This window comes from Hippocampus zosterae, chromosome 1 (assembly GCF_025434085.1).
Source record: "Hippocampus zosterae strain Florida chromosome 1, ASM2543408v3, whole genome shotgun sequence".
In the NCBI taxonomy this organism is placed as follows: Eukaryota; Metazoa; Chordata; class Actinopteri; order Syngnathiformes; family Syngnathidae; genus Hippocampus; species Hippocampus zosterae.
The window spans coordinates 15,945,716-15,959,969 of record NC_067451.1 but is presented as its reverse complement, the minus strand read 5'-3'; the positions used below and the strand labels follow the sequence as shown (position 1 = coordinate 15,959,969).

General features: G+C 41.6%; 1 protein-coding gene across 2 annotated transcripts in view; it reads left to right on the top strand.

Moving 5' to 3' along the window:
- Positions 1-14,254, top strand: part of fat2 (FAT atypical cadherin 2) — an 83,400-nt gene that overhangs the window by 17,487 nt on the left and 51,659 nt on the right. For both annotated transcript variants that reach the window (XM_052070811.1, XM_052070801.1), the window contains exons 4-8: positions 9,535-9,593; positions 9,805-10,116; positions 10,793-11,000; positions 12,214-12,353; positions 13,804-13,866. In XM_052070811.1, the coding sequence (XP_051926771.1) occupies positions 9,535-9,593; positions 9,805-10,116; positions 10,793-11,000; positions 12,214-12,353; positions 13,804-13,866 (782 nt within the window). The remainder of the gene's footprint in view (positions 1-9,534; positions 9,594-9,804; positions 10,117-10,792; positions 11,001-12,213; positions 12,354-13,803; positions 13,867-14,254) is intronic.

The following is a 14,254-nucleotide window of genomic DNA, read 5'->3' as shown; positions in this document are numbered from 1 at the left end:
GCCGAGCTCAGTCACCGCTTGAGTCTGCGTGTTGGACATTCGCGCTAGACCATCAAGAATGACCGGCAGCTTCTTCACTTCCAATAAAGCTGGTCCCGTCGGTTGGATTTTGCGATAGAACAGGAAACTGCTAACACCAAACCGCAGCATACCTGCTGTCAGAGGGCCGATAATGTAGATGTCTTCCTCCTCCTCAACGGACAGTATTGACAGGCACACCATTCTCCGCTTCTTCCGTGGATCTAGGGTGTACCCGGCAGCAAATGTCCCAAAGGGCAAGCAGGCTCCCCACTGCCTGCTCTTCTCCTTGAGAAAATTTGTCGATTGCATCAAGAGACCAGCCAACCAATTCCATGGTTTGTTTTTTAGGATGAAAAATACGGCGGAGGCTAGGAAAAGCCAGCACAAGGACAGCACATAGACTGAGTGGCGAGCAAGGGGGGGGGGGGCAGGAGCAAAGCAAAAAAGCGTCCACCTTCGTCGAGAGCCAAGCAGAAAATTTAGTTGTTTTCCTTGCAAAAGAGGAGCAATTCCAGGGCGAAGGCTGTCTGCAAAGTCTTCCGAATAAGAATGACACTGTAGCCGCTGTCGCATTTATACTAATCAACAATTCACAAACACATCACTGTTGATGTTTACTCGGTTGCAGGAGTCCAGAGATATTTGTAAGGTCGATGAAGCCAGAATTGGTGATGTGGAATTGAAATCATATCTTGAAGCCTGGAATAATCTCCAGGTGGCAGAGTTTCGGAGAAGAAAGGGTGGTTTATGGAGATGTCTCCAACCTTCCTAAGCAGCTCCTCAACGGCCAAACATGAACACCGACTTGACAGAAATTCGATTCATTAGATGTGAGCTTGGTCAGTCAGGATCTCTCAAAGCAAATCAAATTAAGTTATTTCAAGAGCACTTTAACCACAACCGCAGTTGTAACAATGTGTTGTACGTAAACAAAAAAAAAAAAGAAAAAAGAAATGTCATGTTATATTCTGTGTGTTTCTATATGGTTGCTGATGTTTAAATGTTGTGTTTTTTATGTGGAGGAGGGCATGTGCAACTTCATTGTGTTTTCATGCAATGACAGTAAAACGAAATTTGAATTAAAAATAAATGATACATAAAAAGCAAAATGAAATTATTTTCCAAATTAAATATGCAAGAGCTCCTGTTACGTTTGCAGGAAGCCTGGAGTCGGTGCAGTTTTGTTTCCTCTTGCTGCGAGAGGCTGTTAGTAGATCAGAGAGGAGCAAGATTGAAGTCTCCAATGACCAGTATGAGGGTGCCAGGATACTCAAATTGTAATCTCGTGATCACAGCGTGAATGACGTCACTCATGTTTGCTTGAAGCTGTGTTTGAATGTAAACAACTGTGTCGTTGGCGTGCAACGTACATACAGGAGCATTGGTTCACTTACCCTTTTCCATTTAGTCCTGTCTCTCACTTCAACTTCACTTCATTTTATTTTAGCCCCATTTAGCAGATGTCCACGTAGGGTGAAGCTCCTCCTGGTTGTTGCGTCACAGACAAGTGGAAAACATCTCTTAGCACTGAAAACAGTTTAAAGTGGCTTAATACGACATACACCAAACATGTAATTACAAAAAAAAAGGGTGGAAGATTACAAATCAGGGAGACAATTAGCAGAGCTGTTGTAACAGGCTGCCAACTCACTGGCGCCTCTTTCATCAATTTTTACCGTAAGGCTCCTCCATCCTTGTCGTCTCTGATGTCATTTTATTGTCTTGTTAGGTCAGCGTGTGACGAGATTGTTCTTAATGTTCGTCACACAAGATTAACAAGTAAAGATGATAGTGCTTTGGCCCCAAATTGTGAAATGCGGTTCCAGTTGAGCTAAGTGCTCCGCTGTATGTGTATGTTCTATACCTGCGTTTAGTTCAACTGGGAGTGGCATAAAACAACCCAGAGTCTCTTTTTGGAGAATTGTGCAGTATTTGCCAAAGTGCTGCTTATTGTGACATGAGTTAATTTTCCTTCCCCTATAGAGCCTTCGTATCTCAATTTTGCGCTTGCAATTCTCAGCAAAAAAGCGGTCAAATGATGACTGTAAAAAAATTACCGCGTCAAGCCGCAAAATGGCAAAATCATGAAAGAGTGATGCCTGCAACTTTATACGTTTTACGACTCTGTGTTTGAATTCACTCTCTGAGAAGTGCTTCAGAAAAAAAATGCTCTTACTACTTACTCATGTCATACAGGCGGTTAACTGGTGATGGCTGGGGAGTGGGATTCGACTATTTTCTTTCTTTATTTTTTTTAAAAGGAATCAACAACCAAGTGAGTGATTTGTGTGTGCGTGTAAATGTGTGCGTGTGTGTGTGTGTGCGTGTGTGTGTGTGTGTGTGTGTGTGTGTGTGTCTGTGTGTGTGTGTGTGTGTGTGTGTGTGTATGTGAATGTGTGTGTGTGGTGTTATTAGAGACCTGAAGAGACTGTGAGTTTCACCCCAGAGCAGATGTTCATCCCTCCTCCACATCCACATTGCAAATCAAGTTATCACTAGCTAAAAGTGTTCACTTGCCCACAATTTTTCACACGTTTGTATTTGGCCGGATGCAAAAGGCCACCGTACGTGGAAACCGACAGAAAACGAAATTGCGATTTTCTTGTTTAGTTTCGGTTGACAGAACAACACATTGTATCACATTTAGCTCTGAGCAGCAGATTGTGATGACTAATGATAATAAGCTGAAGAATCACCCGGCCTTTTAAGTCCACTCACTGCAAGTCTGTGCAGATTAGGTAGAGGAGAGAGGCTGGCTGGGCGTGTCGCTCAATCATTCGCAATGCATTCTTTTTACATGTTGGATGGTGAGAAAGGGAGCAAAGTGCAGGCTCTCGTGTCGCTGCACGTCCTCGTTTTCAGAAACATGAGGTGGAGGTGAATGGGAAGTTTGATGGGTTTCGAATCGCGGCCACCGGCTGCGTGTTGCTACAAGCTCTGGCTAAATTGCACACATAGCTCTACTGTTTGTCCACACCCTCAGGACTCTAAACAGTAGCTTTGCAAACAGGGGAGTGGGGGTTGAGGGGGTGTTTGAGGTTAAGGTTGAGCAGGTGTTAAAAGAGCAGAAATGCCTTACATTTGGTCTTCTACTTAATGAGTACCCTGAGGGCAAGGTTGGGCAATGTAAATTCTGGAGCAGAGACACAATTTTTATTGGTGTTTCTGGGGAGTCACATAAGACCACACAGATGCTATAGTCATCAAATGCATGACAAAAATGCTATTTTAAATATGGACAAATACATGCATACATGTATAATATGTGCTCTTCATGCAAAATATATTTAATATTTACAAATGCATTAACAATGCATTTACAAAAGATCCACTATTCTAACCAAACAAAAAAGGGTTTGAGGCAAACAACGAAATGAACACATACCTGTTTTTCCCCGTGCAGAAGGCTCTCTTGCATAAAAATTACCACTCAAGGATTTGTTTTTAATTTTACAAAAATCAACTTAATCAAAATTTTAATATTTTTGAGGTTCTATGTTCGTTTTGCATATACTGTACTTCCAAATCTGCAAAAAAAATATTAGGCCTACAGCCATCTAGTCACCTCTGCCTCCCGCATCCTAGATGCACAATTTTCCCGCGGGACGCAAGGAAATTTCTCAGTCAAAACACACACACAAAAAAACTACGGTACACCTTTTTTTCCAGCAACAATCGCAGTTTAACAATCGTCGCCATTGTTGTTTCGATCTCGTGTTAAATAACCTCGCGTGACGAGATTTCCGTTCTCGCGAGACGAGATTGGCGAGATCGGCAGACGATTGCCAAGTTGTGTAACGTTAAACAAGTGTTGCGAAAGTTTATTGCGGAGATATCACAGAGGAAGCGGCTAAAGTTGGATAGTGTTTTGCGATAATAAGTTGAGTTTGAGAAAGCCTTGCATCATTGGAAGCACAGTAAAGAGAGGAGAATTGGAGACAACAGATGTTGATCCCTATGAGGCTAACATAGCGGGGTAAAAGGATGACATAAAAAAATAAAATTAAATAAAAAGGCCAGTGACAACGTACAGTCAGTCGTACGTTAAACTACTTTCCAAACTCTGTCACTTCATGCACGAGAAATCTGACAAGCTAATTGTTTTGTTAAAAGAGGTCGGAAACCGTCTTATTTTGCTTCAAGCAGACATGAGAGCCAGCATCACCTCCTGCTTTCCACTGCATGGTATCCACATGACGCTTCATGTAAACATCACTCGATGTCATAAAACTGCAATCAATCTTCAAAGTTTATACGAACATTATTATCTTGACTTCAAACGCCCGATACTTTGAATTTTACTAGCAGGATGTCTTCCCCGCCATAGGCGCTTTCTATAGTTTACTGACAAAAATGTTTACTGTCCATAAAATATGGTGGCAATCCATCAAATTATTTCAGAGGTTGAAAATACGAAAGTGACATGCTTCCCACACATACATAAAAACAGTACCTGAAGTTATTGTGGCATTGACGCAGCGAGCCTTTGGTGGTTTCTCGCATTGCAAGCACATTTGCGCAAAGTTCAACGCGTTTGCTGCGACATGCTTTGTCCACAAAGTGAAAACCAGCACATGGACAACATTGAGTTGTTTTTTTTCAAATGACTCTCAGACTAATTCATCTGTCATTCCGGGTATGCGCTGGAAGCTTTCGCGTTGGTCACAATATCATTTTCTCCTCATTTGGGAAAGTCATTTAAATAACAATGTTCTTGTAATCACAGATTCAACTTGTCCTGCCTGTTAGTATGACCGGCAACAAGTTCCAAAGCTCTGCAAGACATTTTTCAGGTCAATGAGGGCTACTAATCGCTGGGAAAAAAGGGTGTGAGGAAAAACACGGTTTAAATACACCGCTCCATGAAATGAAACCTGCGTTCACAATATTTACCGCAAGGGGCGAACATCCTCCTTACTCAGTGATTCTTAACCTTGTTAAGAGGTACCGAACCCAACCAGTTCATATGCACATTCACCAAACCCTTCATTAGCGAAAAATAAAAATATAATTTGAAAGCTCCCAGGACTAAGGTGCAGAGGACAGTATAACACCCGGATGAGCGCAACCAAGCCATGTTTGCTATCTAGTGGTGATTGGTGGAATTACAACTACTAACGACAAGCGACCTCGGCATATCCACAGTTTGGCACTTGCGGATTCGTATTGCCGTTATTTTGTTTTCATATTTTGCATTTTTCTTCCCTATTTAGACCTGAAAAATATATTTGAATGTTTGTCAGGGTTTTATTGAAGACTTCGGGCGATTTGGCAAGTAAAAAAAAAAAATCCCAATATGTCATCCAGCTTCACGATTCATTATGTTTTATTCACAGGACAGCGACAACATATTCAATTAATCAAGAGGCCACACAGTGTGGTCTGGCCAACAGTACCCCATCTCTGCCCTTGGGCTACGTGAGAACATTGCAGGGGTACTTGAAGGCATGTAATAATTTATTAACAATATAATTCAATAACCCGCGGCAGAATCAAGCCCAAATCACAACAGCCGCGTTGTCTCACGAAAGCTCCGATGACCTCTGATGTCAAACATGATTAAAATAATTCTCGGGGTACTCTGCATGTTTTCCTGATTTTTATCAAATGGAAACCTCTGTTGTCAAACACATTGGCATTATTTTACGTACTTAAGAGATAATATTATCATTAAAAACCTTAAAATACTTGATTGGCTAAAAGTTTTTTTTGAAGTAAAAAGTATAAAATGAACGAAAGTAAACGAGAGTATCTCAATATAATAAATTATGTATTAAAGAATATAGGTAAAGAAATGTGAACTTTGCATCCGGACGGCCCTGATTAATTCCTGTTTACTTGCAGTTTTTCCACACTTATGGTAATGCTTATGTTTTTCTATTTGAGAGAAAGTGCAAAACTCTGTGTGAAGTCTCCAAATGGTGAAAACATCCCACAACAACACACTTGATCAGTGGGATGATATCAAGCTTTTCATCTTACAATTAAATTTTTCTGTAGCAGCCGTGACAGTCAACGGTTGCTGAAAGAGCGTCAAGAAGTTAGCAGGTGAATGCCATGAAATTGATCTCTTTGAGCGACTGTTCACACCACATCGCCCCATTTGCAGACATTGCTTATGAATGGAGAAACTCTGCACGCTTGGTTAAAAATATTCCATGTTTTCAAGACAGCACAAGTGACTGCAAATAGTCTGGACCATGAGATCTTCTTCTCCGTCACTGAGGCTGAATTTATCATTTTGTTTTGTTTTTCTTTGATTACAATAATGCAATAAAATGAAACAGATAAAATAAGTAAAAATGTTGCCAACCAGACTGGCCATTCACTGTACGCAAAATAAACGGCGACAATTATCCCACATATTGTCCTGTAATATGTTACAATTCCCTCAACGACATCAAAGGATTCCTCCCAGTTATGATGTGACACAATAAATTGGGCGCATAATTCACTCTGATTCAACACAATTACAAGGTAATTACGACACGATTCAATCCAACTACCAGATTCAGCCGCTTCGAAGTTGACTTGTTGACTCCTGATGCTGAGTCGCCAAGTCCAGATGAGTTGCTTTCAAAAGAGTCTCAGACAAGTCAACATTTGAGTGACAGCCACGGTGTCGCGGAAGACAAAAATGTTCGCAGACGGGCTTTGTGTGTCTTCACAGCAGGTTTACTGGCCCAGTGAAAGCTCCTAATGGCTAAAACACTCTTCCTTAGCATACCCACCTGTCCTCATCATGACCTCCCGGGGGCTTAACATTAGGGCTTGTTTGCTCTGCTGTCAATGTGACCACCTCTACGACCCCAGCGGGGTCTGGACTCACGTTAAAAAAAAAAAAAAAACATCAAAGTGAAAGCTTCCAGATTGACTGTCAAGATGTTGACTGGTTGGATGAGTTGTACACAGACCAGGCACCAATGTTTATTCTTTTCAAAGGTTTGTACCTGAGCAAACTCCTCGGGGAAATCAGCAATTCTCTGCTATTTTGATTTCCCCAACTCAACTTGATCAATTAAGCCCTTTTAAAACAACCGCAGCTGAAACAGTGCTATACATGAATACAAATCAAACAAAATCCAACTAACCATAACCATTTAAATACATTGAAAGTGGGAAAAACATATAAACAGTAAACTCAAGACACCAGAATGAGAACAGCGTGTCAAGCTGTTTTGAAAGCTAAATACATTTGGATTCAAAGGTGGCTTTATAAAATGGTCAAGAGGGCACAGAAAAGTCATTCTGTAGTTTGGACCAGCATCAGAAAAGCCCAATCTCCTCTGAGCTTCCATTTGGTCCCCCAATAGAAGCTGATCAGCCGACCTAAGGCACTGAGCAGGAGTATAGGGATGGAGCAGCTCATAGAGTTACGGCTAGGAGAAACCATTTTGAGATTTGAAAACACACAGCCGAATTTTAAAATGGATTCTAAAGTTCACAAGCAACCTTTAGTGAGGGCGGGCCAGTATAGGACTTAACGTGCTCCCTCTTACATGTTCCAGTTAAGAGTGAGGCAGCAACATTTTGAATCAGGAAAAGTAAAAACTGTCTCCATGACGAAATCAGAGGTGAAAGTTTTTTGTTGTTGTTTTTTTTTTTCTGAGAGTAATATGACAAGCTGGCATTCAAGTCATCAATCGTCAGTGGGATTTAAAGAGCCCGAGGCTGGAAGTCATCTTTTGCAATGCAGCGCCTCACACGAGATGTCAAATAAAGGAAATTTGAGTGTAAAATATGTCTTTTCATATTGCGGGCATAATCAGGAATTTGACACCACATCAACGCACCCTTTGTTTGAACTTGTTAATTAAAGAAATGTGTCAGCGTTTCAGCAAGGACGGATGGATCGTAATTCAGCTTGGCGGATGTGAGTCATTAATGGTTGACGTGACTGTAGTCGTTAAAAGGCAGTCATTATACTTTGTTGCTGCCTGACTTTCTGTGGGACATCTTCAGCGTTATCTTGAGCAGCATAAGGGCAAGATGAACAAGCTTCTGTTGGGAACTTTGGCATTTCTCATCGGGATAAAAATCTTAGTGGGACGTGACATTAGTTTGATGTTGAAGATTGGATTTTGATGTCATATTGAGACATCAGATGCCCGCTGGGTTGTAAAGCTAGCGATGTTCCATGATGCTGTGTAAGGGATTGCACTGGTGCCTTGTTAAGCCCAAATTCGGCTACAGTATCTGAGACAAAGCATATGCAGCAGAAATGGTTGTTGCCATCTTGTCTATCCACTCCCGCTGACTGTCGATCACAAATCGAACACCCCTGCCCATTTGTAATTGGATAAGCAAGTCAGGGGCCAGAAGCAGAGCAACCCCCTTCCTTGTGCTGAGGAAGTTTGGTCGAGTGGACAATTCGGGTTTTTGGGGGATTTTTTTGGTGTTGCGACCGTAAGTGACGATTTGTTGTCTCAACTAAAGAAACAATACAATACAATAAATTTGTATTGTGCGGGTGATCAGTTCAGAGCATACCAATCGCCTCTTGCCCAAGGTCAACCGTGAAAGGTTCCAACACACCCGCAACCTTAATAAGGATAAGTAGTACAGAGAATGAATGGACGAATTATTCTGTTTATACGAGGAAAAAAACAAAACAAAAAACATGAACCCTCCATCCATTTTTGATGCGCTTTATCCTCACAAGGGTCGCTGGGGGTACTGGAAGAACGGTCACCAGCCAATCGCAGGGCACACAGAGACAAACAACCATCTCATGCTCACACTAAGGGACAATTTGGAGTGTTCAATCAGCCTGCCATGCATGTTTTTGGAATGTGGGAGGAAACCGGAGTACCCGGAGAAAACCCACGCAGGCCCGGGGCAGAACATGCAAACTCCACACGGGGGGGCCAAGCTGGAATTGAACCTCTGCATATGAGGTCAACGCACTAACCACTGGACCACCGGGCCGCCCAAAAAACATGAAATGATTCAAAACGAAGTTCCATAAATATAAATGCCATTATTTAATTCAAAGAAGAATATCATAACAAAAAAATGCAGTAAACATTTTAAAGTGCATTGAAAATGACATGAAATAAGGCCGCTGGTCATTACATAAATATTATGGTTCTCAATGTCATTCATTATTTCACATTTTAGATCACTTACTTGTATTTTAATGATCTTGATTGATACTTTCATTAGCCAGACATTTATTTCATTTTGTCACACACAAAAAAAATCTCCAGAGATACCTTTACTGCTTTATTTGGAATTGTTCCATTGAAGTTTTTTTAAATGCAAAATGCATTGAAAGAAATGTGATAAACAAAAGAAAAATACAAGCCCTTGCTTTCATTAGCCTTCCATCACACATGCACGAAAAGTGGCAGGAACACACACACACACACACACATACGCATTTGCACATTTTTTACACTGTAAACACTTGTCATTGCAGTTGTCGTGCTTTTGTTGAGTAATTGGCACACTCATTTCCCAGGACTTGCATACATTAGCATTAATTCCATGTGTGTGCATGTGTGTGCACAGGTGTCATCAGTACGGTGGCAGCGTTGGATCGTGAGGATAAAGAAGAGCACAGTATCGAGGTGAGACCTGAGCACATTCTTATGGGAAGGTCATTACAATACTACATAATAAGTCACTCAAGTATGACGTTATCCATACGATGCATTGAAGTTCGTTCCAGTTAGGATTACGATCCACTCAAATGACAATACGATACAATTCACCCTAATTATGATACAATTCCCTCCAATGATGACACGTCATGATTGGCTCCAATCATTGTATGGTCAGGTCATCGTGTCCGACAACGGCTCTCCGCCACTTCACTCCACCGCAACCGTGGTGGTCCGCGTGCTGGATGACAACGACAACTGGCCCAAGTTCACAGACAAACTTTTCCACGTCAAGCTGCTGGCCCAGCGCCAGCAGGACGGCCGTCTGGAAGCCTGCCGAATGATGGCCCGTGACGATGATGAGGGCTCCAACGCCGATGTGAAGTACACGCTACAAGACGACCATGATGGCAGTTTCCACATTGATTCGTTGACGGGTGTGGTGACGTCGCTTGGAGACTTTTGGCCTGGGAATTACACCATTCTCACGGTAGTTTACGCTTGAAATTGTTCATTCGCTAGCGTGATGATGTGAACACCCACTCCGGGTTAGGGACCACGGGGTCATGGTCCTGACACAAAGAAGAATTGACACCTCCCAATATTTTCTTTTCCACAATTACCTATTTTATGAGATAAAACGTAAAAATAAACTTTGATCCCAAAACATTTAGAATTTCAAAACATCATCCAAAGTTACCCCAACAGATTGTGTTAACTGAAAGTGCGAGGACACAAAATGAGTCTTGGGCCACTTTACAACCTGTACAAATTTTATTCCTCATTTCCTATTCACCATTTTGTTGCACTTTTGCATTGTGTGTGAGGAATAAAATGACAAAATGCGTAAAAATTAATAAATAAAATAACACTAAGTCAGAGAAAGTACAAAAAAAACTCCAACAAAGTGCAGTAGAAGCAAAGAAAGTCCAACAAAATGTGAGGAAAAAGAAGCAGAAAACTAAACAAATTCCTACAAAGTGCATAAGAAAGTAAGGAAAGTATGGAACAACAACATGTGCGAGGAAACAAAAGTTTGTCATGGACAAAGTACAAAAACAAAACGATATTACTCTAATTGAATTAGCATTCATGAGTCAGCATTTATTAATCTTCTAATGTGATTGCATTTGTAATTTTACCGGTTCTGTTGCGACATTTTGTAGATTAAAGCGACGGATGCTGGCAGCCCGCCGCTGTCATCCGCAGCGAGGCTGGACATTGAGTGGACTTCACCCGAAGCGCCTTCCGCCGAGCCCATCGCCTTTGACGAGCCTCACTTCAACTTTGCCGTCATGGAAACGGAACCCGTCACTCACATGGTGGGCATCATCATGACCGAGACATACCGACTGCGCTGGTTTCACATTGTAGGTAAGATGCTTGTGCCGTTTTGGACGTTTTCTTGGCGACCTGACTTATTGGAGGTTCTTGTTTTATGGCAACGAATCAAATTTTGCTGTCAAACTGAAAGCCATCTGCCGAGTATTTGTATACATAAGTCAAATCAAGTAATAAAAAAAAAAAACTTCTGGAAATGACCACAATAACCCTAAAACCCATGACCTCTGCACTGTGAGGTCGACGCGCTAATCACTAGACCACGGGGCCGCCCGCTCCCGAATTTGTTGCACCAAATTTTTTTGTTCGCATCACATTCACAGAGCTGCCATTTCCCTAATTGTAAGTATACAGTTGTATCACATCGGTAAAATTAGTGACATATGATGAATGTATTTTGATTTTGTGTAAACACAATAACTATTGTGTTTTCTATTTTTTTTATAACCTACTCTTGCATCCCCCTGAATATCTATCTGCATTGCAGGTTATTTGCATCAACTTTAATGTCTATACACCACTACTTTTCCATATTAATGGTACATATGACAGATTCGCAAAGTTTTAGTCAATAATATATGAGATTTATGAATGGTAGGGTGAGGGTGGTCATCTTCCTCGGGAGCTGCGTAGCTCATCTCCACTTTGTAACCCTGACCCAGATAAATATGAAGAAGAATTGTGGAATGAAAAAAGCAGTGAAAAATTGAATTCCAGCACAAAGGCTCCTTTTGTTGCAGCATCACTCACAGAAAGCACTCAAGTATTAGCATTGAGCATTAGCATGGCTTTTCGAGGGTAAACGGCTTCCTGATGCACAGCAAACAGGAAGTGGATCCCCCCCCCCCAATGAATTTAAATCAATTAGAGTGATAATATGATTTACGTCAGCGCTTGAAGTGGAGAAAATAAGTGCTAGTACTCCCCTTAATCAACTGTTGCCAGGTAAATTAGTCAGTGGGTAACAGCCAACTATTAAGTTCATGAATTGATGAATAAATATACTGTATGACAAACTCAATATAATCCACAGGGTCCAAAAATCCATGGCACGCTAGTCACAAAACGTTATGCTGTATACTGCCACGTTCACATTTGGGATGGCTTCTTTTTCTCTCGCCATTTATTTGTGATCCCACCAACTTGTACAATTGAAATAAACAAGATAGAATTAATCCACACAGTGAAGAAAATGATCATATATACATATGCCATCGCTGAGGTTTATTATCTTTCTGTGTGTCAGGTGGAGATGAGGAAAAGGACTTTGACATCCAGAGGAACTCAGGCACAATTTCCATCGCCCGCCGTCTAGACGCCACCCGCCGCTCCAACTACAACCTGACGGTGCAGGTCACCGACAGCCACCACAGCTCCACCGTGCAGGTTAGAACGTGTAAAAACACATTCTGTGCCTTTTTTATGATCTCTGTGAAGCATCCCACTTAGGGCGTAAAGCGTTCCAGTCAGATGTACACAAAGAAACAGCGGCCCCGAGCTGCATCCGGCCCTTAATTACGGCTGCGTCCCCGTTGCCCGCAAACTCTTAGGGCCTTTTAAGATCACAAGAGATCAAACATTCTCAGAGTAAATTGGTGCATTGGGATAGGTTAGGTTAAATCATTCCGTTATCATGCTCATAAAAGAAATCATCTTTTCCCATTGACATGAAATAGAAATGCCATTAATCCGATTCAACCCTGCTCACTCGGATCTCTAGGCACCACTGTGGCAGTTTCGCCTGAAGACACACCGTTGACCCACACATTCATGTATGCGAGGCTGTTGGCGCATCAACTGGGCATCGACTGCTTGGCTGGCGCGCCTGAATTGAAAAGAGTTTTCTTTCATGATTTATTTTGTTTGGGTCAGCACGTGTATGCCAGAGCTGCATGCCAACAATGTACAGACTGTTAGTGGGTCCCTGAGTTCACTGCTGCGAATGCAATTTTCAACTTTCATGGACACGTTGCCAGCTGCGAGAGCCCATATTATACGAAAATATTCCATGTGTGCTGCTCAAGGAAAACTGGATGGTGGTAATCTGCAATTGACAGTCGAATGGACTTTAAAAATGTGCATTCATTCTCCCCCAAACCAGCACAAGACCCATGTGCTCAATACATCTGTAGACAATAGCCGTAATAAAGATTTCCAATCTGAAATACTTTTAGACGAAGCATTGTAACCACGGGTGGAGTGGGCGTGGATACGCCGTCCACCCACTCCCGACGCCACATTCAATTTTTATTTCAGTTTTAGCCCAAATGTGAGTTATACTTAATAACCTTGGCCTGTGATTATTTTGGAGTAGTAAAACATTACATTTAACGTTAGTTCAACTGGTGTTGTAGCCTATGATTGATGTTCTGTATGTATAAATAGAACATCCCAGAATCGCGTCCACCCACTTAAAAAATCCCCACTACACCAGTGATTGTAACTGTGCAGAGGTGGGCATTAAGTCACTGATTCCTTCAGGATTTCAGGCCGACACACATGGGCCCAGTATGTCACTTGCTAGCGAAAGCCAAACGGTGTCGGGAGCGTAATTTCAACGTTACACAAGTTGACAGGCAGCCAAATAAAGAAAAAAAATAACTACAGGTAATTTAAAAAGAAAACTGTGAGACACACACACACACACATGTGTGTGTGTCTGTGTGCGCGTGTGCGTGTGCGCGTGTGTGTGTTTTCACCGCTGACTCACTGCGATAGCAAACAGCAACCTCTGTTATTTGTTTTCATCTCTCCCGTATTGGATGTTTTTTCTATAACCTGGCCGTTTATTTTATTTTATTTTTTGTGTATGTTTTTTTTTTGGGGCGGACCATAGGCCTACATCCGCGTTCTGGACATGAATGAACATCGGCCTGTCTTCCTCAAGACGCTCTATGAGGTGCGTGCGTGTCTGTCTTTATGTGTAGATTTGTGTGTAAATACTGTTTAAGATTCAAATCTTCGTGTACATGAAGAGTAAAAGAAGCTTCAGTGACTTTGAGTCAAGGTGTTGTAGCACGCAAGCAACCTGGATTGAGAAACGGGTTCGTTCGTGGTTTTGAATATAGGATTGGGGTTTATGGATTATGATTAGCAGGTTAGTGTTTTGGGATAATTCGGGTGATCTTTTGCACAAAGTGGTTCATTCAAGTTTGTTCTAAGTAAATATTTATACACTAATTTGGAGGCAGTATACTTTAAGTGTACATTTCAAAATACTGTATTTTATAAACTTCACAAAAGTATGCTTAAGTATACTTGGCTTGTATTTAGAAGTAGGCACAGGT